At 36.3% G+C, this 26,416-nt stretch overlaps 1 protein-coding gene across 2 annotated transcripts in view; it reads left to right on the top strand.

Moving 5' to 3' along the window:
- Positions 1 to 26,052, top strand: part of LOC120625581 (calcium uniporter protein, mitochondrial) — a 220,290-nt gene extending 194,238 nt beyond the window's left edge. For both annotated transcript variants that reach the window (XM_039892641.1, XM_039892640.1), the window contains 6 exons: positions 2,630 to 2,751; positions 3,004 to 3,159; positions 21,241 to 21,402; positions 23,257 to 23,460; positions 24,626 to 24,733; positions 25,663 to 26,052. In XM_039892641.1, the coding sequence (XP_039748575.1) occupies positions 2,630 to 2,751; positions 3,004 to 3,159; positions 21,241 to 21,402; positions 23,257 to 23,460; positions 24,626 to 24,733; positions 25,663 to 25,815 (905 nt within the window). In that variant the 3' untranslated portion in view covers positions 25,816 to 26,052. The remainder of the gene's footprint in view (positions 1 to 2,629; positions 2,752 to 3,003; positions 3,160 to 21,240; positions 21,403 to 23,256; positions 23,461 to 24,625; positions 24,734 to 25,662) is intronic.
- The last annotated feature ends 364 nt before the right edge of the window (positions 26,053 to 26,416 follow it).

Here is a 26,416-nt window from a genome sequence, read left to right as displayed (position 1 = left end):
ACTTATAGCATCAGAAAACCACCCAGGTTTGTAATATATGCTAACAGAGAATTAAGTCTAGGTACGTTAACTACAGAACATTATTGCCAGTTTACCATGTTGTGTATAAAAATTATCAAAAGTTACTTAAAAAGAAGGACTTCAGTTTTTTCTTAATATTACGAGGATTAATATTGTCTCGTGCATAAGTGGGTAATTCATTAATAAGGCGAGGAACTAGGTAAACGTTCGTGCGCTCGCCATACCTATTGAACGCGCCCGAAGTGCATAACCGATGTTATTAGGCCCTAAAAGGATTTCTTTAGAAGCTGACCTGCCCGCCAATCCCCATGGAAGCATCATGGGCGCACGGGTGGAAATGATATCCAGATATTCTTTGGACAAGTACATATCTATTGTTAATGGATATATGTACATGTTTTATCAGGCATCATTGCAGGGCTAAAAAAGGCAGGAGACAGAAATTATATATGTGTAATAATAATCGCCAATTTACCATAAAATAGGGAAAATGGAAAAGTTTGTGAGCTAACAATATTCCGCAGGTGTGAAGTGAGGCGTTTTTACTCTTCTTGAACACAGTGCAATGAATGCAATAATGGCTGAATGAGGGTTCTGTATGCTCTTCATTCTGAGTAGAAAGATCTTCTTCTTCTTTAGGTGCCTCCCAAACTAGTGAAAGTTGGCCGTCAGTTTTCGATAATTTTCCTTGGAAAGATGACAAGGATTAAATGAAAGATACTAGGAATTGATGCAGTCTAAGATAGAAGAGGGCCAACCTGCTAGAGATCGGGTAGTTATAAAAAACCCACATGCTTAATTGGTTTCTACGAGACATCGTTCCAGAATGCTAAATCGTCTTCGGTAGGTCTTTGCAGGCGGGGCGGTAGCTAACCAGGGCCAAAACCTCTTACCGGACCAAAGAAAATTCAGAAATTATAAATTTTCATGGTGTAGTGGAGAGCGCTGTGGTCTTCTAAGTACCCTTGCTTAGACGACCACTTTAGGGAAATCGTCAAAATTAACGGTGTAGATATTATTAATATTAGTCACATATAGTAAGAAAAACGTTCATTTTTTACCCGTGAGGCTTCTAATACACCTTACAGTATATATATAAACGAGTATAATACATTTTGGTTTTCATTTATATGAAGGAAAGTATCGAAAGCACATACAATTTTCAACTTTAACTCCTGCTTCACATAGTCCAGAATGCAAATGATATAAGCCGTGTGAGCGCTAACACCTGTGCGTTTATGTTGCGTGAAATAAAATCCGGTCTGAACATTTGGCAAATATTTCGCACCTTCCTGCCTACTCCCACACTGGGAACACAATAATTGTTGCGCTATTGGATGTGTCTTTCAGTATGGAAATTGGAAATACGTTTTCCAGAGCATAAGTAGTAGTAAAATAGATTTTTGTTACAGAGCTCCTCCGGGGAATTACTGCAATTCAAATTCAAAATTCCTTTATTTCAAGTAGGCCTTGTTATAAGCACTTTTGAAACATCAAGTCAGTCTGTTTGTAGCGACTCTACCACCGGTACGGAAGGCAGATTCCACTGAGAAGAGTCGGCAAGAAACTCAGCAGATTGCTCTTTTCCAACATCATTTTATAGTTCAACAATCTTTAGAATTTTTCTGATTTGCTTATTTCTGGCGTCAAGCAGCAAAGTTAAGATAAGTTCCGGTTTGAAGGGCGTGGTTGCCGGTGTGGTTATAGGTATATTGAGGCGTAACACCTACGCCTGAGGTTGATGGACATTAGGACGTGTTCCTTGCATGCCCAGCACGGCTAGCATGGGCAAGAGACAATTATCTTCCCGGGGAAAGAATAAAAATTTAACTTCTCCCACAGCTTTATCGACTCTTAAGAGCACTGGCGCACGAGTGGAAATAATATCCAATAAATGTGTAATAATAAACGGGGGTAAACTTCTCTTATTCCAAGTTCCCCGTGGTGGGCACGTTAATTATATCCCTTTTCAGGGTATATAATCGGGGGATAGAATTTTTGTCTCCTGCCTGTTCTAGCCCTGCTGTGAAGAGATAATCTGCTTATAGGTGATGGGTTTTAATTTACTATCAGGTGTCAGGCCCATGCGCTGTCAATTATTATTGCAGTGGACCCCCGGTAATCAACCCTTAGGTATGTATGGTTATATATGACATTTCAGGTTAAAGAATCATTTATTTCTCTTAAATAATAATTTACATATTCACTTACAGAGAAATCATATTGAACTTATATTATTTGAGTAGCAATCATATTAAACTTATTATCAAGGTATACATATAAATTATTAAAGATCTACCCTCAGAAACTTCGATAACCGTATGTTGCGAAATGCAAAGTCGTTGCCATAGTGTAGTCATAAGCGGTATTACAACATTACAACTGAGATAGTATGCGATTTTTTAGTTTGCGTTTGAAAATTGTAAACGACTTCGCATTTTTCACTTCCATTTTCACATTTAATAGATGTATTTTAGAGCGAGACGAGGCTCAAAAGACTTTAAACTATTAAAACCAGAGTCGCCTGTCAGCTGATGCCCAGAAGTGGAACGATATGCTGACGTTGACGAAGATCATCGATGTCATATGCTGTATGTCCTTATTGCAGAAGTGTCGGTGACGTATCGGCGGGGGCTGCCTGTGATAACGGTACCCCTTCCTTCGCGACGCGAAAAATGCAGGTTCACCCTCCGCCCCGTCTCGCAGACTGTCGGAGACCTCCTGGAACAGGTAATAAAATAGACATAGACAGGAATATCTCCAGTACGAGTTATTAATATTTAAGGGTAGAATTTTAATAATTCTTACAATGCCTAAACTTAAGTTTTTCATAACTTTTACTGGAGATTTTCTTCATTTTAAAACATCTGCATACCCTCTATGCACGCCACTGTGTACAATACAAGTATATTCATTCATTAAATTATTCATTCTTTGTTTCATTCATTCGAGTTACTTAATAAGTACTTTTGTGTAATCCAGGTGAAGGCGGAAGACCGCGGCGTAGAGCGAGCTGTAGCGCTGGCAGGCGAGGACCGCGTTCGCATCGCAGCCAGCGACACGGTGGAATCTCTGCTAGAAAACGATTTTAGGTTGCTCATTAACGACACGGAGTATTACGTGAAGAGTCCACCACAGGTAAGAAAGCCTAGGGTTAAGCTACGTGCGTATGTAGGATATACCTACAAATTCCAAATTCAAATTCAAAATTTATTTATTTCAAGTAGGCCCAGTTCATAAGCACTTTTGCAACGTCAAGTCAGTCTGTTTGTAGTGACTCTACCAACGGTTCGGAAGGTTCCATCGAGAAGAGCCGGCAAAAAACTCAGCAGATTGCAAGACATTTATTTACACAAATTTTTTTTAAACTAAAAGATCCAACATTTAATCCTAAGATTGTCTGGCAGTCTTTTTGTTTCTCTCTATTCGTCCTTTATTTTCCTTACTGTGTAGTGGTGAATTAATAAAGGGTTTAAATAAATAAAACCTTGATTGAGGTAGTTTTGACACACTTTCTTCTTCTTTGCCGTTACACTCTTGTCAGGGAGGTCGTATTAGCAGATGGTATTTGCTTCCTGAGCTTCCGCCACTTCTCCCTACAGCCTGGTACACTCATTTGAGAAGCCTGGGCAAAATTCCGCGTGCTCTGGCGTCTTTAGCTAGTGGAGTGCACTTCATACATGCACAAAAGCACTGCCTACCCTACATTTTCATTTAACTCGTAGAGTAGGAGCATTTTGCCAATTCACGCCATCTTCAATGCCTAGCCTGGTCGAAAACCCGGTGCACGCGACTGCCTTTACCGTTACCCTGCACTACAAAGCGCTCTAAAGAGTTGTTTTCTCGCCGGGAGAATTATCCTTATTTAAGTATTCGATTTTGCATGTTGAGAGTCGATCCTTGTTTCCGACGTTAGTGCAAATTTTGGATCTGCGGCGTATAAAAAGTCCGAGACATTTAGGGCCTTATAAATAACTCAAAACGATGTCTAAAAACGACCTCAATGCGGGTTGGATCCATTTACTACTTCCAGCTGTTCCGTTTAACTACGTCCAAATAAACTTAAATAAATAAATAATTATACTACATCGCCATCTAGCCAGAAAGTAAGTTTGGCTTGTGGGTACCTACTAAGATACTTGTATATATTTTTATGATTTAAATACATGAATACTTATTGTACACCGATAAACACAAAGCCACTGAAAAACATTCACACAAACATTTTGCAGTTGTGGGAATCGGACCCACAGCCTAGGACTCGGAAAGCAGGGTCGCTGCCCACTGCGCCAATCGGCCGTCAAACAAAGTACCGGGTGTAGATACCTACAGCCTCTAGAAGTTTCTGTAACAAATTACATAGTGGCTTTACCTTTTTAGTAGCTAAAGGCTTCGTGTTGTTTTAAAATCCCGCGGGAACCATTCGTTTTAGCGGGATAAAAAGTTTGTAATCAAGATACAAAAAAATTGCGAAGATCGATTTACGAGTACCTGTGAAGCCGTGTGCTATGTAGAGTATTTGCGTACATTGCCAAAACTAAGTACCCTTTACATTTTAATAAATAAAAATATACACATACACATCTGAGATGTGGTCTAACAATTTGTAAAGCATTGAATTCTGAATATTAATATTTATTTATCAGATACTCAACGTTTCATATTGTAGGTACAGATAGGAGTTTTTTTGTCAAATAAATACAATTAAAATTAAAATTTAATTAACATGCCAGAAAATAGAGGTCACGCACACATGCAAAATTAAGCAGTAACCATAGATATTTTATGCAGCAGCTAAGGTATTCTGCGATGGTATAAAATGATTTGTCACACAACCATAGAAAGAGTTTCCTTTTAAAGGTATGCAAGGGTAGTTTTTTTACATTTATTTAAATTTTATTATATATTTGGCAGCTCTCTTCTCAATTAAATAAAAGTTCAGAGTGGCTTGCATTTAATTGTTGTAACATGTAAATGTTGTAATACGGGCTAAGCGCAAAGAAAAACGTGCGGGCATTTGAAAGCTATACTTAACCTAATAGCTTTCACGTAATTAGTGACCTGATTACTGAATTACTTGTAAACAAGGTCAGACATTTAATATGCATGAGGGTTACGCTAGTGATGGCTTAATTAGCACACGCATTCATTTTCAGGGTGCGAATTCTAATTTAGCATTTAATTAATTAAATTTACCTGGTTGTGAATATTTAACGATTCGCAAGTTTGCGCGTGCTGAATCAAATCGTACAGTTTACATGTACGGAATATTATATGAAGGCATTTGAAAGCTGAAACTAATTTAATATTTTTCGATCTACATGTTGATAGGCTAGTGGTAAGAACTTCTGCTTCCCATACGTCCTACCTTACTTACCTTACTTCACCACTAACTTCTCGAAATTATACGCGTTTTTAGCGGTTTTTGAGAGGAGATCGATAGTGGGTTGATAATAATGATTATGTATATGAAAAACAAATCTTATTACTGGATTAACTATGTACGAAAGTTACTAAAGTGATAGATTAATTATCTATCGCTTTCATGCTTAGCACGCCATATGTACCTATTTTAAAGAATAAAAAAAAACTATTAGTACTTCATTTAACATATATTCCGCATTATTTAGCAAGTAGCATAGCAATAGCAGGTAAGATGCTAAAACACGAGAATAATTATGTCTATTTAAATTTACCGAAAAAGCATTAATTAGTGTCGCTTGCTTAAGTTTATTAGTACTTATTTCTACCGGTTGATTAAAATCTTTACTGATAGAAAGTGGTGATGCGGTGATAAAATGCAGATGTTTTTACTAATGAAGTTAGTACTTGCATTCTTTATAGCGAGTGATCTCACCTTATAGCAAGTGACGATACTTAGACTTATTAGTTTATTATGTTACAAACAATGGCACCAATCCATTGGTGCTAAAAAGTTAAAAGGATGGTTCTTCTTTATTCTTGTCCTTTGTTACTTCTAAATCTTTTAAATATCATTGGTTTAATTTCCTTCTTACTGTAAGCGAAAGCAGTGATAGCGCAGTGGGTAGAAGTTCGTCTCCACCTTCGGGGGTCCGAGTATCATTTTCAAACTATTAGCGGCCCAAAGCAAGACATGGGTGTCCTGCCAGAATGAGAATAGGGTTTAGGCCGTAGTCCACCACCCTAGCCAGTTTTTTTTAATTTGATTTATATATCATAGACTTGCTCTTGACGACTATCATGCCTGAGAGCAATGATAAGGTCTAGGGGCGCGCTTGCCTAGAAAATAAATAAATATAAATATACTACGACAATACACACAACGCCATCTTGCCGCAAAGTAAGCGTAGCTTGTGTTATGGGTACTAAGACAACTAATTAATATTTTTATGAATAACTAGCCTCCCACTTACACCTTCCTTTTGCATATTTTTTAATGCGGCATCATAAAAAAAATTAAAAAAATATATTTAAGGGTGGACTACCCTTAACATTTAGGGGGATGAAAAATAGATGTTGTCCGATTCTCATATCTACCCAAAATGCACACAAAATTTCATGAGAATCGGTTTAGCAGTTTCGGAGAAGTTTAACTACAAACACCGCGACACGAGAATTTTATATATTAGATATACATAAATACTTAGAATATACATATAAACACCCAGACACTGAAAAACATTCATGCTCATCACACAAACATATTCCATTAGTTGGAATCGAACCCACGGCCTTGGGCTCAGAAAGCAGGGTCGCTGCAAACTGCGCCAATCGGCCGTCAAATGCCTATTCACTTGTGGATTGAAGGCATTCACGGTTGTATGTGGCAGGTAACACCGATGCCCAAAGATCGTTCCAAACCTTAGCGGTACGCAGTGGCGTGCACTTCATACATGCACAAAAGCACTGCATACCCATAAAATTCATATATAACCCGTATAGGAGAAGAATTTTAGCCGTTATATTAAATTTTCCTCCAGTATGCATAACCTGGTAAGGAACTCAAGGCATGCCACTGGCGGTACGTGCGGTATACTTCACACCTCTTCGAGAACATTATGGAGAACTCTCAGGCATGCAGGTTTCCTCATGACGTCTTCCTTCGTCGTTTAAGCAAGTGGTTTTTAAAATGTTAGTAGAGATGGCTAAATAACGCATAGTCACGCAGATCGGCTATAACATATTTCTTTTGAAGGACAGCGTCTGTGTAGGCGATAATACGTAGCGTAGGTGTTAAGAACAGGCTAAGTGCGCATAGCCCTTCGAAAAGGTTTTTTCTCACAAAGTAATATTACCTGTGCACATTGAATATCGTCATCATCATATCAACCCGTTACCGGCCCACTACAGGGCCCGGGTCTCCCCCTACAATGTCAAGGGGTATAGGCCGTAGTCCACCACGCTGGCCCAGTGCGGATTGGTGGACTCCACACACCTTTGAGAACATTATGTAGTACTCTCACCATTTTTTCCTTCACCGTTAAGACAAGTGATATTTCAATTACTTAAAGCGCACATAACTTAGAAAAGTTAGAGATGTGTGCTGAGATTCGAACTCGGCTCCCCGAAAGGGAAGTCGAGCTCCTACCCACTGGGCTATCACAGCATACAACCATTATTCCATTATACAATGTAAGTATATTGTTTATCTATCTATCTCTAGAACGCCATTAATAAAACAACGAAAATGTATTTTCTTATCGAACACTTCGAGGTACAAAGGTTTCGGACCTTCAACCCGAGTTGCGTAAGTCCTCATTTATCATTGTTCAAAGCTCTCACCTTGATGTAATTTCTTTGGGAAAATCTAGTAAAAATAGCAAATAATGAATGAGGTATAGTATACGGTATATGATAGTATATGAGGCGCTGGTATGGCAATGGGGAACGCTCGGGGTTCCAGGTTCGATCCCCGGAAATGTGCTGGGCACATACCCGCTCCGTTATAGGAGAGTAGGTTTTAGAGCATAAAACCACCACGCTGATGCTCTATAACGGATAGACGTGGAAAGATATGATTAGCAGAGAATTTACAATTTATGCCGGATTTATTTGCAAAATCTGCTGTAGATGAATATATCTATATAGATAAGTTATAAGTCTAACTTACCGATGTCGAATCGATAGATAAGTAAGACTTATAACTTATATATCCAAAGAAAGATATATCCATGTGGTAGAATATCAGCGAGGTTCCGTAATGCTGGTTTGTAGGCTTTCACGTCAATTATCAAGAGTCACCGATGGTTTAATACGCTCTTCGGGGCGAGCGGGTTTACGTCACCGATTTCCTACTTACGGGCTGGCACTGAGAATTCTAATAAGTTTTGTCTCGGCCTATTATTCGAACCCAGGACCTCGATATGCGTAGTTAAATATACTAACCATTTGACCAACGAGGCACTTGAGAAAGGCTACAATAAGAGTCGAATTAAGAGACTCTTCCAATTTTGAAGTTGTTTCGAAAACAATCAAACAATACACAACAGCATCGTCATTCAGTTACAATAGACATCTTATCTTTCATTTTATTATATCTCAATTGAATTTCCAATAGTCACTTGAGATCTGAACTTTGCAGTCTGGAAAATTTTAATGGCACTTTAATTTCAATATCTCGAGCACAGCTGGAAACAATAATTGTTGACCTCAATTAAGTATGATTGTTTTTCCCAAGTGTTCTTTGTTTTTAACTTTTATTATTGAAGATTTATATAAAATATTATTATGCTTTTTTTCGACGGTCGACTGGCGTAGTGGCCAGCGACCCTGCTCTCTCTGTCCAAGGCCGCTTCGATCCTCACAACTGGAATTTTTTTGTGTGATGAACATGAATGTTTTTCAGTGGCTCGGTGCATATATGTATATTATAAGTGTTAATGTTTATTATTAATAAAAATATTCATCAGTCATCTTAGTACTCATAACACAAACTACCTTTACTTTGGGGCTAGATGGCGATCTGTATATTGTCATAGTATACTTATTTATTACTAGCTATTGCCTGCGACTTCGTCTGCGTTTGATTTTGTTTTTTTAATGGCATTCAATTTAGTTGTAGTTCTAAAAAAAATTATGGTATTCAGTATCGCTAAGCCTTAAATGATGGGTTTGCTGCTGTCAGCTGAGGAGTCCTCTATCTCCAACCACATTCATCAGATCTACACAAAGTTTCGGCAAAATTAAACACACATTATAACATCTACAGTACAAACATAATTATTTAAATCGGTTATTATTTGTCGGAGTTATGGTGTAAAATCGTCTAACACATTCATCCCCTCTCCCAAAGGAACCGAGCTTAATGTCGGGTTAAAAGTATCCTATATTACTTCTAACACTTCCAAGAATATGTGTACAAAGTTTCATGAGGATCGGTTAAGTAGTTTTTGCGTGAAAACGTACATTCTGATTTATAATATTAGTAGGGATAGGTAAAGGGATTATTAGGGATTTATTTCGACAACATTTGATAGATCGCAATTTTGCCTACGTCGAATTGGCTTACAGATTTTGGTAAATAATTGGTAATAATTTTCGAAATAAATTTCCCATAATCATATCTTTCCACGTCTATCCGTCCATTTATATTCGAAGTCCTTGAAATCCTATTAAATATTATTTCCATCTATATAAATCCCGTAATGATGGATCGTGAACCCGGATTGGATCCGATATCCGAACACGGTAGTTAAATCAATTTAATATAAGTACGGTACCTTTTTAGGGTTAAAGGTAAGCAACCTCTTCTGAATAAAATCGAAAGATTTAGACGAATTACGGTACTATGCGATTGTATAAATATCTGACCTTTTGATGTAAAAAATCATTGAAGAACCGACGAGCATTTACTTGTGATAAAATTCTTTTGTCTCTAAAATTCTTGCTAACGACTTACGCTGTTCGCCTGAATTCACAACGATTGGCTAAATCAAACATAAACTCGTAGTATCAATGATCTTTGCTTAAGATAACAAAGAAGTTTTCCAGTCTAGGGCGTAATTCAATTGCTCTCGAATCGTCGCTGATCGTATACTTTTAAACTGTTACCGAGATGGTTAAAAAGCGTCAAAGTTTTAATGTGAGCATATAATTATATATATCAATAATAATAGTAATAATATATTTATTTAATAAAAATAAACGTATACATTTTATGAGTTTGAAGCCCGGCTGCGGTAGTTTAAACTGTGTTACAGGAGACAGTGTATTCCCTATATCTATGGTCTTATTAACAAACGTTTGACAATTTTACAGGGAAAATTATATAAAGGAAAAAAAGAAATAAATAAATAAATAAAAAAAAGAGAATTATATAATTATTTGAGGCGGGTGCTTTGATACATTTGATTTGTTTGTGGGTGTGTGCATGTTTGTATGCGTGTGTGCGTGTGTGTTTGTGTGTAATTTTTTTTATTTAATTTTAATTCCTTTGGCCATTCTAAAACAGATTTCTATTTATTTAAAAATTGTGTCACTATCGTCATCATTATCGATCCATTTACGGCCGAATACATGGCTCGAGTCATATCATAGAATGAGAAGGGCTTTGACCAAAGTCCACGATGCCATGCAAATTGTGTACACTTCAAGCTTTGCAGAGAACTCGCAGGCATGCAGGTTTTCTCAAGGTATTTTCCTTCAACGTTAAAGCAAGTTATATTTTAAAATTTGCTCGGTCCGTCAATTGTAAGTACAAAAAAACTTGTTGAAGGTAAAGGTTGTAACTTATTGTTGGCTCAACTGGCGCAAATGTTCCTTGGCGGTGGAAATCACAACTTCCCTTGACATGCTTAGCCATTGCTCGCAACTTATTTGAACAGACCCTGGCTTTAAGATCCTAACTATTGTCCTACGACATAATATGAAGTAGGGTAAGTTATCACCTATTTTATACAGGAAATTTGATAGTAAATCATAAATCGATTTACCAACCAATCTCAGTCTTGAATTTAAAGGGTGGGGTTCGGTAATACATTTCCGTCATAAAATTTCCGATACCGAGTTTTGATTAGGGGTTTAATAAATTCTACATCAATTAATTTACGTACTTATTAGATATCCAATAACCTTAAGCCAGTCTTAATAACGAGCGGCGGAATTTACAGCCGATATTAGTTGGGTTAATAAATAATATTCGGTATGCCCGTAATTTCTCATGACTTATTTTGTATTAAGTGGATATATATAATAGCCACCTGTTATATAAGTACCACTAGCTGACCCGTGCAAATTCGTCTGCACCGAATCGGTTATTACCGGAAAACACGAATAAATTGCAATTTTTTTTTTCTAAAAATGAATCCTAGCTAGATCGATTTATCGCCCCCGAAACCCCTGTATACTAAATTTCATGAAAATCGTTGGAGCCGATTCTAGATTCCAATTATATATATATTATTAGGATTCATTTTCATATATATGCAAGAATTGCTCGTTTAAAGATAAAAGATATGAATATCTATTGCTCACCACTTCTTGACTTTTTTGTTTCTGTAATCATATTTCATTATGATGTTAAACATTGTATGGATAAAGAAAAATAGATAAAGAAAAATGACAAAGAAAGCGGGGTTTATTTGGATTAATTGTTAGCATCCAACAATCATTATTTCCACAATAATGGGTCAAGGCCGTAGTCCACTACGCTGGCCCAGTGCGGATTGGTGGACCCTTCAACTGCCATACTTATATTAAGCCATACTTATATTTAGTGATAAGGTCGCCTTTTGCTTCTATTTTTTTTTTAAGTGTATTTTTAATTTCTCCTGTACAATAAAGATGTTTAAATAAATAAATAAATTATATTTGCCGCCAACGAGCATTGCTGTGTTCCGGTCTGGAGGGCGTGGTTCACGCCTCAGGTTAACCTTGGAGCTTCATATAATATAATATAGGTGATCGTTTTCTACCACATGGTCCATCTGCTTGGTCCGGCAAATCCTACTAATATTATAAATGTGAAAGTGTGGTTGTCTGTTAGTCAACCCCGAAAGAACGGCTCAACGGATTTGGATGAAATTTGGCGTGCATGTAGCCTTTGACATGGAAAAGAACAATTATCCCGATTCCTTAAGTTCCCGTGGTTCCCGAGGGATAATTGAAAATTTTCTACGAGTTAAGCCGCGGGTAGACAGCTTTGAAATTTGGTACGCATGACACCTATGCTATGGAGAAGGAAATGTACTTTCTATACCGATTTCTCAAATATTTCCCGTGGTAAGAAAATTTTTAATAAGTCATAAAAATAAGTCTTGAAAAACAGTCAGTTAAAAAATTTTAATAAGTCCACGCAGACGAAGTCGCGGGCAGAAAATGGCATATCAATAAAAGAACCTCGAAGATACCGTCGACCTGGGGAAAAGGGGAAAAATGTTAAATTTGAAAATTGAAAATTGGATATTTGAGAAGGTCCATCACGCCAATTGGTTGGTCAATTTCACACAATATGTATAAATAACTAAAAAAAACATAACTAACTACGGTAACTTTGACTTTTTTTTCTATTGAGATAATTTTAACGAACCGTGTGATACGGTTAACTATTTCATCAGAAATATTGGTCATGAATAACATAATTTTGTTCATTGCGGAGAACATAATTTATTATACATTAATCGTTTAAACCCTTTCAACCTTATTTAGCAGCACATCACCTGTAGTAACTAAACTAAATTGTATGCTGAAAATATTCAACTTGTATGCTGCACGCCAAAACTTCGGGAAATGATGTATTCTATAGAAACCTTTCAAGATATCTAACTTTAAGCGGATTGCGGTCGCACGTTGTGACTTTGCAAATGCCACTTGTCTTTTGTTGAAGTTGTGATCCGAAATAAGAACTTTCTAACTTTGCAGTTAGTTTACCAGTTGCAGTTTTAAGTGTTAAACTGCCATAGAAAATGTAATATTCTCTTTTTGTATAGTAATAAGTGATTGAGTTACAGTGGCTTGCATATAGTTTTTCACCAGGATAGCATAAAGCAGGAAGATGGCGTAAAATTGAAGAATCCTCCTACTATACAAGTTATATCAAAAAATTGGAGTAAGCAGTGCTTTTAAGAATGTATGAAGTGAAAACAAATGATGCAAACCAAATGATGGCCCATGGGAATTATTTTTTTTTAATAAGAATTGGGTTATCAAATGCAAAAAAGTTTATTGTAATCCGAAAGCTAGTTTAAGAAGCTAGATGTTTAATTTTATGAATGTAATACACACAAACTCTTATAATATACAGATAAACAAATAGGTAAGGTATAATATAAATAAGGTAAATAAATTAGATAACATTTGAATATTGTACTAAGTTCAGAATAATGACGACATAATTCAAAATAAAATCCCACTTCTTTAAGAGAGAGACATTTCAGTATATTATGTCCTGAAACTTATTTTATTACATGCCTTTATTATTTCTACGAAAGTTGAAACGAAAAGTCTAGTTGCCTTTGGTAAGGCAATCTAAGTTAAGAAGACATTGAGACATGCGGTCATTTCTTATATAACGTTGGCTAAGCTAAAGGCTAATAAATTTCCGTTGGTTGAAATTTAGTCCTTAAAATTATAGTGTTAGAATTCACCTATACATTATCAAAACAAAGTAAAGTCTGAGTAAGATGCTACTGGTCGGAACTGAAGATTTGATAGCGTAGTTAAGTAATAATAATAATAATAATAATAATTTATTTATTTCATATATAAAAGTGTATACAGCAGAAATCTCCTAATGGACACAGTGATACTCTATTTTATTTATTTGTGCACAAAGGAGTGCTTAAACACTCGCACTAAGGTAACTTGTGTTACGAGTGTCGCCACCTTCCTTCGGACCCATTACAACAACGTGAAATTAGGCAGATGCAAACATCGCAATACATAATAAGTTAATTACAATGATGTGATTGTTTTTTTTTTGTGGAATTGTGTTGTGTGTGTGTGTGTGTGTGTGTGTGTGTGTATGTGAGTGTGTGTGTGTGTGTGCATGTGTGCGTTTAAAAAGTGCGTAAAATACGAATCATTCTATGATTTTAAGTAGCTCCTCTGTTTCCTTGTATGTCAAAGTTTTTAACCACGACGTAAGTATTTGCTTGCATTGATTCCGTGGCTTGGAACTAATATTATTATGTATTTTGTTAATTTTATTATATATTCGAGCACCAAGAACACAACTGTGCCGACAGGCAAAAGCAGTTCGATATTGTTTAACGGCACAAGTGTTCCGTATACTGCGTTTTCTTGGTTTTAAGTGAGATTCTGGTGGAATTTCGGCATGCTTCCTTAATGCTATATTAAGGATATATAGCTGCCTGACAGTGAGCAACGCACCTTCTTTATATAGAAGATGCGTTGGATGTCGCACTGGTTTCTTATAAATGACTTTTATTATTGCTCTTTGTGCTCTTTCAAGACGGAGTATAGTCGTTGCAAAGGAACCCCCCCAAACCGTTAATCCATATGCAATCTGAGACTGAACCAGAGCAAAATAAGCGGCCTTTAAAACGTCTTCGTCTGCTGTTTTTGTAATTTTTCTGAATATATACATAAGCTTCCTAATTCTTCGAGTGACGAGGTCAACATGCCTGTTCCAACGTAAAAGTTTGTCTACAATGATACCTAAATATTTTATTTCAGGAACTCGTGCTATATTAGAACATTTACAATCATTGCTTTCATGTGTACAGTCGTGTATCTTTAATTGAAATGGTTCTGCAGGTTGTGATATTTCCCTAGCCGAAAAGGTTATAAGTTTGGTCTTTTCTGGGTTTAATGTGAGTAAATGATTTGTTAGCCACCTTTTCACTACACTTATAGACTTTTCAGCGTACAAGCGAACCTGGTCCCAATTTTTTCCATGCACAAGCAGAACTGTGTCATCTGCATAAGATAGAACCTGTGTGTTAGGAATGGTCAATTTACATAAATTGTTTATATAAACTAAGAACAAGGTTGGGCCCAGTACGCTTCCCTGCGGAACTCCGTAATTGATAGTCTCCTCCCGGCTAATAAGGGAACCAATCTTAACAACTTGTGTCCGGTGTGTAAGATAACTTCTGAAGATTTCTAATGTATTACCCCTTATACCAATTTTTTCCAGCATGTCTACAAGAATAGAGACAGAGACCGTATCAAAAGCCTTGGTGAGATCAATAAACAATCCTATAACTTTATTTTTACCATCTATGTTGTGGACGATTTTGTCAACTAGTACATTAATAGCATCTTCCGTAGATTTGCCCTTTCTAAATCCAAATTGGTTATCAGCCAGAATATTTTGACTATTTAAAAAGCTAGTTAAACGATTGTTTAAGATTTTCTCCAAGACCTTGGAAAGTGTTGTGAGCACTGATATTGGCCTATAGTTAGTCACCTTGTCTCTATCGCCACTCTTGTATACAGGATGTACGACAGCTTTTTTGAATACTGTTGGAAATATTCCTTGGGAAAAGCAGAGATTTATCACGTGTTTAAGAGCAGGGATAACTGTCTGACGCGCAAGCTTTAGTACATTGACTGGTATGGCATCCCAACCAGCTGCACAATCACTTCTGAGACCCATAATTACAGAATTTATTTCAAGTTCATCTGTATCGAGAAGCCCCATTGAGTTACCTTGAATATTGTCGTCAGTCTTGGGGTGAAAGCAAGAGTCAATTTGTTTGTATTGGCGCAATAGTGGATTTGCCAGGTTCTTCCCTACATTAATAAAAAACTTATTGACATCATCAATCGAAGTTTGGGCATTTGTTGCAGGTCTTATCAACTCATTAGGTGGTACATTCTCAGATTGAAGGTGTGTTATACTCTTAAGTACATTCCAGGTTGCCTTTGTGTTTCCCTTGGCTTTCATGAACTCGCTTTTTTCATAATTTTTTTTCAGGTTCCTTAGCAATTTGTTGCAGAAATTTCTATATCTAGTATAAGTAAGTTTAGCTATGTGATTTTCAAGATTTCGCCTATATTTCTTATGCAGCATGTCCCGATTTCGGATACATCGAAGGAGACCTTGTGTAATCCAGGGCTTAAGAATACGTTTTTTTCGAGGAATATAGACTAACTGAGTGTTACATGTTATTACATCAGAAATACTTCTAACCAAGCTGGCCGCTGCAGATTGTGCGTTATTATCACACAGAACTGAACTAAAATCCGTAGTTGTTAATTGTGATACAGCTGCATGCAAATTAGTTCGTTTAATAGAATTTGGTGAAGTTACTATTTTTATGTTTTTTAGTTCTACACTTACAAATGTTGTGGCGTGGTCAGTGATAAAGCTATCAAAAATTAAAGTTACTGTATTGTAAGTAAATAAGCGCGATATGAAATTCGCAGTTCATCTTAGTTTTATTGTAGCGTCCTTGTAGGTCGTGTTTATCGTGTTTTATGAGTTAAAAGTTAAAATGTAAGAACCTTTAAACTTTCTTTAGTTACTTTGTTTTAATAATAAAATAACTACAAGCACCGCCATGTTTAAGTGGCTGCAATAATTCATCAGAATCTAGCTTTTCAATATAATGTACTACCGTACCCAGCTCGCTTCGCCGGGCTAGATTTTGCTTTATTTTATTTAAACAATAAACTTACATCATTAAATTTTTTATTTAAGTCTCTTAATATATTAAACCATTTATTTCTCTCCGTATTCATTCTCTTCGTGAAGATCATTATCTACACCCATGTACACCCAACAATAGAATATCATCATAGTAAATAAAAGTTGTATTTGACAGTTTGACAGTTCAAAAATAGGAGTGCTCCGATCGTCACCAAATTTTACAGGATTACTCGCAAGGTCAATCTGGAGATTCCCTGAAAGTTTCATTGAAATCGGTCCAGCCGTTTCGGAGCCTATACGGAACATACCCACACACTGTCTCTTTTATATATATATATAAGATAGAAGAAAGATATATTTGACAACCTCCCTGGCGCAACGGTAAGCGCTCTGAATTTAAGTAGGAGGTCCCGGGTTCGATTCCTGGGATTCCTGAGATCCATTTGGAAATTTTTAATTTCTGAATTTTCTCTGGTCTGATTTGTTGGGAGGCTTTGGCCTAGTTACCACCCTACTGACAAAGACGTGCCGCTAAGCGATTTAGTGTTCCGGTGCGATAAAACAGATTAGGAGTATGACTACCATACTCCCTGAAAGGTTAGCCCGCTATCATCTTAGACTGCATCAACACTTACCAACAGGTGAGATTGCAGTAAAGGGCTAATTTCAATGAGTGTTCGCGCCTGAATCCAATATTGGCGCCATGTTTTCTTCTTTGTCTTGTTTTTTTTCACGGTATACCAAGGAGGAAACAAACATACAATTTATATTCAATCTAATGTAAATTACCTAATTATTGTTGTAACTATTAAATAATTATTACTAATATTTTAGACAAAATTGTAATTGTAAAATGTTACGGTAAATTTATAAAGTGGGTAAATAATGAAACTTTTGATAACTATAAAATGTTCATGACATTGAGTTGGTGGGTATTTTGATATAAATATGACTGCATTATCGAGGACGATGGACGAGGACGATGGACTCGAACGATGCAAAGATACCTCCCGGTGTCTAGTCGTTTATCAAAATCTTTTTTTTTTTACAATTAACATCCGAAAATAACAAATCAAACGCCATCATTCATGTAATAATCTAAATTAATATTATATTATATATTGTTGTTGTGTTAAATAACGTACAGTATTCTATTGTTAGAGTTCCGAATCCTTTCCGAAAAGGATGCTATATTTATTATTTAACAATACAATAAAAGTAGGACTCTCGGCGAACATTGTCGAAGCGCTGCAAAATACCCCTTCCGGCCCATGAGTACCAATTCGGAAAGCGTATTGCACTCTTATGGTAGAAAATGACTTTTTAAAAAAAGTTCTTAATAGCTGGCACGTGTAAAGCACTGGTAGTTTGCGTTTAATAAAGTTATTTAAATATCCTCTCATTATTATACGTTATGTTTTCACATGTACTCGTTTTTATGCATTCAGAGCCTTTTTGGCGTTTAATTATTGATAGAAAACGACAATATTTTTTTTGCACTACAAGTTAGCCCTTGACTGCAATCTCACGAGCTGGTAAGGCTAATCTGTTAGAGGTATGGCAGTTTTATTAAACCCATACCCCTAAACGCGACATCGTACCGGAACGCTAAATCGCTTAGCGGCACGTCTTTGTAAAAATGAATTTGCTATCATTATCTGTGATTATAAAATAACAGCATTTCGGGGTAAACAGAGGGTTTCGGGGGCGATAAATCGATATCGCTAGGATTCATTTTACAAAATGTCATTTTATTCGTGTTTTTCGGTAATAACCGATTTGGTGCAGATGAAGTTGCACGGGTCAGCTAGTGAAACTTAAAAAGACACAGAGCTTCAATTTTAATTAATAACCTAACCTAACCTAAAAGTCAAAATGTAAAAGAAGTCATTTTATATAGTGACAGCCCTAAATTGCGATGTTAATCTGCGGTTGCAGTGCTGTCAATAGCCTAATTAATTATAAACACAACAATCAGTATTAATTTATCGATGTATCTGAAGCGTGTGTTAACATAAATATAAGTCCAGTTTTACCAGACTTGTTTCAATGTTGCTTAACTAATTTTATATTTTAATTTGTGCAACTTGGCCACACTACACCAACTTAACCTATCGCTCTCTCTCTATCTATATATATATATTATATATATAAATATTATATATATATATATATATAATTTACAGAGGAGTTAAGATGTTTGTTGTGTGTTTGTGCAAATTTCTAGAGAAACTATGTGGAGTTGAAAAATCTTTTAGCATTTTGAGGACGGTTATTCGCTATTTTACAAGCAAATTGGAGCAACAACGAAAAAAAAGAACAAACTCTTAGCTAAACAGAAGAGCATAAACGGGCAGGCGGGCGTAGAGTATGCTAACCAAACAACGAGGCATCGAAACATCTGATCTCATACATTACATGTTATTACGTTTTCAGTTGCACCACAGCACCTGATTGACCTCATAAAATCTGTGCGGTCAATACCACATGCCTCTTAATTTTATCAATTCGTTTTATGAACGGACGTAATTTGTCGTCGGAAAACCTGGCCGTTCTCCAAATACGTGTACGTGTTCTTTAAGACCCGATAATTTATTAACCATAATGTCAACCATTTTCAAATTCATTGGGCTGACATATAACATGTAATCTGCGGTATCGATGCTTTCGATTGTCTAATTAATAATAGATTCGGCAATCAGTATATATATCGATGGATGTCAAGCGTGTTCGAAACATAGAACAATGAACGTCGTAAGTTCGTAACGGACATTGATATTATCGAATAATGTTGCTTCGCGTCGCTTAACTAACTAAGAAATTAGCATAGCTTTACGGGATTCAATAAACCGCTCGCAATACAATAATCTTTACTAATCCCTACTAGTATTATAAATGTGAATGTAAGTTTGTGTGTTACGCTTTCATGCGAAAACTGCTGAAACGATCTTCATGAAACTTTTTAAACATATTCTTGGAGGATTAGAAATAACATAGTATAACTACATTACGTTTACATTGAAAATAAAATTACGTAAGATAAAAAAATGTTTGTAAAAAAATCTCATATACCTATATGACTATAGGCGTAGACTATGAAGCAATACGCTGCCTCCCAAAAGTACGCGGGAGAAGCCGCAGGGCACATCTAGTATTATTATAAATGCGAAATAATGTTTGTTTGTTTGTACGTCCTTCACGCCCTAACTAAGCAACCAACCAACACCAATTTTTGGCAAACAGTTAGTTGAAAATAGGTTTATTCCAGACGAACCACGTGGGCAACAGCTAGTATGAAAAAAGGTTTGTCTTAGCAATATTGCTGTTTGTTGTATCAGTGTTTATGTGTGTCCTGCAAAACTTGGTAATTTCACTTGGTATTGTTAGCAAGCGACGTTAATAAACGCCAGCGATTGATTTGCGGCTTTGCAACCGGGCCCCACCATGCCTTAACAACATATAGATGTATGTAAATCACTATTGGTTTATTGGCCATCTCTAGTCCCGGATAAATAGCCATTACATTATTAGCGCCGCCATCACTAGTACATTTTGTATATGATTTTCACGCTCGTTTCATTCGTTCATTTCACGCACGATCGCAGTCGTGAAGTTATTTTCGAGTAACGATACACGTCAAAGTAAAATGGATCTACTGTTACTTGTTTTAGAGTCGCAAATAACTTGACTAATGACTTTATTTTAAAAAACGTTCTAAAGGTTAGGCAGCTGTAAGAGTGATCAAATTTATCAATGAATTTACTTTTATTGTACACAGAAATCCAAACACAACACAGTGTATAAAGTTTCGCGGTATTATTGCAAATTTAAGCTTTAACACAAGGTAAATAAATCACAAATTTATATTGAAGTTACCTTATATTGCGATAGGTTGGTACGACCTTATTTTGCTGTCAATACGCTCCCTTATATTAAAATTCAGTTGTTTTATCAGCCTGTTCGGTGAATGGAAGTAATTTGCCTTTGAGTAACCTGGCCGTCCTCCAAATAGGAAATTGCAGGTGTTCTCAAAGACCCAATCATTTATTGATCATTATGCCAACTCTAATCATTGCGATGTCATATACGTAATCGATTGCTTTATTAATATACCGGACAATCAATATGTTTATGGATACGTACTAATATATTAAACTCTTTATTCGTATGCCACAACATTAACATATCTAAAATATAATAAAAACAGAAACATATCGAAAGAAGTAGAATACAAATGGCGGCCTTATCGCTTAATAGCGATCTCTGCCAGGCAACCTTTGAATTAGGAAAAAAAAGAAGAGGAGAATAGACTGCTGGTGGTACAAATTTTAAAATACATACATGTGAATAACTACATACTGATACATATACTCTCTTATTTATATTATCAGATTTTTTTTTTATTACTGGTCAATGAATTACTGGCCAAAGAAAAATGAATGAATGAATGAATTTTAAAATGTAAAATGTAAATTGTTGATATTGGAAAAGAGCAACTGCTGAGTTTCTTGCCGGCTTCTTCTCGGTAGAATCTGCCTTCCGAACCGGTGGTAGAGTCACTACACTCAGACACACTTGACGTTTCAAAAGTGCTTATATTAGGCCTACTTGAAATATATGAATTTTGAATTTTGATTTTTTTTGGATTTTGGAACTAAGATGTTCTCATTGTATGTTTCCAGGAGCGTCTAAGCACGGAAGAGATCACGCGATTAAGCGACGTGAGGAACTTGGTGAACCAGCTATACGAGGCTCTCAATGTACGCGAGCACCAGATTCGCAAGGAGCGCGAATTGAGATCGCAGCTAGAAAAGCTATCGTCTGAGTTGCAGCCGCTAGAAGAGGTGAGACGGGGAATCATTCATTCATAATATTCATTCGTTCAGCGAAGTGCAGAAGACTGTAGCCTTTCACCTCAGAGCGTGACGGTTCAGCCTAACTTACTACCTATGGAAAAAACTGTGTGTCAAATAAACATCAAGCTGGAATTGCGAAGCACACTAAATTTTAGAGAAGCAGTAATTAAAAGTCTTTTAGGACTTCTGATGCATTAAATCGTTTAGGTACGTAGAGCGGTGTGAATGATCCGTCGGTATGGATTTGCATATGCAAGAGGATTCCGTACGTAGTCGTATACATTAACATACAGATGAGATGGTTTCTCAGAATACTAACTCGTCTTCCGCATTTAGTGCTGGAACTTTTAGTTTTAAATATGTAGAATTTTTTATTAGGTAGTAGTACTTGGCGGTACTATCGCCATGCTTATCTCTGCCGCTAAGCAGCATTGTTACAATACTGTGTTCCGGTCCGAAGAGCAAAGTCAAAACTCAAATATTTCTTTATTCAAATAGACACATAGTTGGCACTTTGATGCGTTGATTATATACGAAATGTGTACAAAGCAGTGAGTAGTGATGGCGATAACTACAATCGTAAACTTAGAACTAAAGCAACGAGGGTTCCAGATGCGCCCTGGTCTTAGAACAAGCCCACAACCAACATAGCCGGGTGTTATTTTTGTTATCACCATCTCATAGAAAATATTTAAGAAGCTACCTGCCGTAGCGTAGTTGTCGGTGTAATTACAGGCACAGAAGCTTGACCGCTACGTCTCAAACTGATGGACCACAGGGCGGCATGTTGCAGGACTTGCTCCTTGCATGCCCTGTGGAAGTGTTGGTTTCCAACTTACCCTGAAGTTGGCCATTAGCTTGGTCCGTATTTATTGCTATTTAAAAAAAAATGCACTGAAAACATAAAATACATCATCATCTGTCAACCAATTGACGTCCACTGCTGGACATAGGTCTTGTAGGTAGTTCCACAATACACGGTCCTGGGCCGCTTGCCTCTAGCGGCTCCCAGCGGCTCGCCTGATGTCATGTCCACCACGTTGGGGGCCGACCAACGCTGCGTTTACCGGTGCGTGGTCGCCATTCCAGCACCTTAAGACCCCAACGTCAATCGGTTCTCCGAGCTAGGTGCCCTGCCTATTGCCACTTCAGCTTCGCGTCTCGCTGATTAAATCCATATATACCCGTATTTCCGCTGAAACGTACCGTAAAAGGAGCGTACCGTGAATTAGCCTTGGGCTTTAATTCTCCACTCCGGATCAGTGAAAACATATACAATACCATACAAATGAAACTGGTTAGATTAGAAAAGCAGTTTTCTAGCAGTTAGATTAGAAAAAAAATTACTTAAAATTTAATACTTTTTTTTTTTTTTTTAATTTATTTGTATCAAATGATGCACAAACACGTTGCATAATTTGTTTTTCTCGTCAAACTGGTCAACCAGTTTGTTGGCGAGTTACCGCTCGTCTATTTAAAGCTAACATGCACCTAAAGCTAGAATATAATAATAACTATATCTAGCATATCTTATTCCTAATTAGTAGTATTTTATTGAAGAAAACACTACAGAAATTAAAAGGATGTTCCTTCAACTTCTTAAGAACAGATTCAGCCTTAACTTACGTATAAGGCCTTACATCCGCTGACGTGAAGTTTCCAATCACAGTGCTCGAAATCTCCACTCGCATCACTATTTAAGTGGGAGCGAAGCGGATTTTCAAAAAAAAATCGAACTCACGGACTCGATTTTAGTTAATGTCTTCTAAGACAGTATAGCATGAATCTCTCCGGCTTCTAAACATTGCAATAATACTTAATTGGCATTCCTTAAAATTCCAGAAACGCATGTCACTAGAAGTGGAGACCACTCGGAAGACCTCAGCACTGACGTGGGTGGGTCTGGGGCTAATGGGGGTGCAGTTCGGAGTGCTGGCGCGACTCACCTGGTGGGAGTACTCTTGGGACATCATGGAGCCGGTCACTTACTTTGTGACCTATGGGACTGCTATGGCTGCATATGCGTACTTTGTTCTTACTAAACAGGTAAGAGAGACATATTCTTAAACTAACTAGGTACTATCTATAACTTGAACGGCCGAGTCGCGCAGTGAGCAGCGACCCTGCCGTCTGAGTCCAAGGCCGTGGGTTCGATTCCCACAACTGGAAAATGTTTGTGTGATGAACATGAATGTTTTTCAGTGTCTGGGTGTTTATCTGTATATTATAAGGCTAGATAGCGATGTGTGCATTGTTGTAGTATATTTATTTAATAATTAAATTACATTCAATTTTCAAAAAATAAAACAACAGGTAATTATACCAAATTCTCAAAGTCAAAGTCAGTTGTAAAAAGACACACAAATAATCTTGTATTCTGTAATATCTCTTTAGCCAAGAAAGGGTTATGTATACCCGATAGTAACATATTAAATTTTTTTCAATGGAGATAGACGAGAATTAAGACGAGATAATTCTCATCTATCTCCATAGAAAAAAATGCGAGTAACGGGAAGAGATAATTATATCGCGGCGCGCATGCTGGCTAGTCCTACAGGTCATAAAAGCATCACATGTTTTAATAAACCTTTTGTATGCTTTTTTGACTAGAAATAACTTATCTATATTCATTTATATCGTCCAGATTACCTTAATTTCCGAAATTTTACCATTTATTTCATCGAAAAGCAATAGTGGCCAAACTCTCAAACAATTATCCTTTACTAACCATCAAAAATCACTTCTCGTAAAAACATGTAGATCTGCACGCTAAGTCGACCGGGCATAAGAAACGATTGAACTCGTTTTCTTTTCATAAAAAAATAAGGAAAAAGATTTCCACGTAATAAGGAAAATAGCCTCTTTATTCAGACACAACCAGTGACAATTTACGTTATATCATTTGCTATTTGTATAATTTGCATTTACTTAAAGATAATCAGTTAGGAACTCGTTAAAGATGTTGCTGTATCGGGAAAATTTTACAATTCAACAATCTTCACCAACCGATAGTCTTGAGAGATAAGGCTCGTCATGCAAGGACCATGTCATACAAAGTGCCGCCCTGTCCAACCGGGCCCTTCAGCCTGGAACACAACAATGGGGTTTGGCGACAGTAATATGTACGGCGGTAGAACTTCACGGACGAGCTCTGTAACAAAAAGTAAACTACTAAAAACTTGTTAATAATATAAAAATTATAATCTTCCAGGAATATATCTTGCCAGACGTGAAGGATAGACAGCATCTACTCACACTCCACAAGAAGGCGAAAAAGATCGGGCTCGATCTGGCACAATATAATCGTCTTAAGGATGAGGTAAGAAAACGTTGCTTTTGCACTATAACCAGTTAAATACATCAATCAATCAGCTAAATCAATCAGTTAAATCAATGAATCATTCATTTAAATCCACCAACCCATCAGTTAAATCCATCAATCAATCAGTTTAATCAATCAATCAATCAGTTTAATCAATCAATCAATCAGTTAGTTCAATCAATCAATCAGCTAAATCAATCAGTTAAATCAATGAATCATTCATTTAAATCCACCAACCCATCAGTTAAATCCATCAATCAATCAGTTTAATCAATCAATCAATCAGTTTAATCAATCAATCAATCAGTTAGTTCAATCAATCAATCAGCTAAATCAATCAGTTAAATCAATGAATCATTCATTTAAATCCACCAACCCATCAGTTAAATCCATCAATCAATCAGTTTAATCAATCAATCAATCAGTTAGTTCAATCAATCAATCAGCTAAATCAATCAGTTAAATCAATGAATCATTCATTTAAATCCACCAACCCATCAGTTAAATCCATCAATCAATCAGTTTAATCAATCAATCAATCAGTTTAATCAATCAATCAATCAGTTAGTTCAATCAATCAATCAGCTAAATCAATCAGTTAAATCAATGAATCATTCATTTAAATCCACCAACCCATCAGTTAAATCCATCAATCAATCAGTTTAATCAATCAATCAATCAGTTTAATCAATCAATCAATCAGTTAGTTCATTCAATCAATCAGTTAAATTAATCAATCAATCATTTAAATCCACCAACCCATCAGTTAAATCCATCAATCAATCAGTTTAATCAATCAATCAATCAGTTTAATCAATCAATCAGTTAGTTCAATCAATAAATTAGTTAAATCAATCAATCAATCAGTTGAATCCATCAATGAATCAGTTAAATCAATGATGATATAAGGTATCTTTGCATTACAGGTAGACAAATTACAGAAGGATCTGGCCAGGCTCCGTGACCCATTACAAATTCACTTGCCAGGTACATTGAACACGCCAGACACCAAACGCTCGCCATTGACCAAAATAAAGGATATGCTCGAGGAGACCACTAAAAAGATGAAAATCACGTAATATAGACTGTAACGGACGCCACGTCGCGTTTCATAGTGTAGCTTGTTGCCAAAGATTTAGATGGATAGATATGCCCTCGCCTCAGCGTAAAGTGTAAACCACGAGTGAAATAAAACTACTATCCGGCCGTTGAATGTATGCGTTTCTGACAGATCGAGATTAAAATGACTATGTAACTTTGAAGTGGCTTCGCTTTACGATGAAATATTTTTACTATCTAATGATGATTTATCATTTTAAACCTATATATATATATATATATATATATATATATATATATATATATATATAATTATAACGACTTTATTTATATACTGTAGACAACATTTGTGCATACAGGCGTGTATACAAAGTATGCACAGGGTATGTAGTAAACGGGAAGATGATATTAAATGGAAAAAATCTCCAGTACGAGTTATAAAAAACTTATATTACGGGTTTATGGTATTTTAAGAGTCATTAATAGCCTACCCTTAAGTTTTTATAACTCGTACTTAAGATTATCTCAATTTTATATCACCTGACCGCTACATACCCTGTATGCACCACTATGTATTTGTTAATTGAGAGAAAAACAATATTTCTTAAAATTACGCTGTTA

Source organism: Pararge aegeria, chromosome 8, assembly GCF_905163445.1.
Source record: "Pararge aegeria chromosome 8, ilParAegt1.1, whole genome shotgun sequence".
Taxonomy (NCBI): Eukaryota; Metazoa; Arthropoda; class Insecta; order Lepidoptera; family Nymphalidae; genus Pararge; species Pararge aegeria.
The sequence above is the reverse complement of the archived record's forward strand: the minus strand, read 5'-3'. Positions and strand labels throughout refer to the sequence as shown.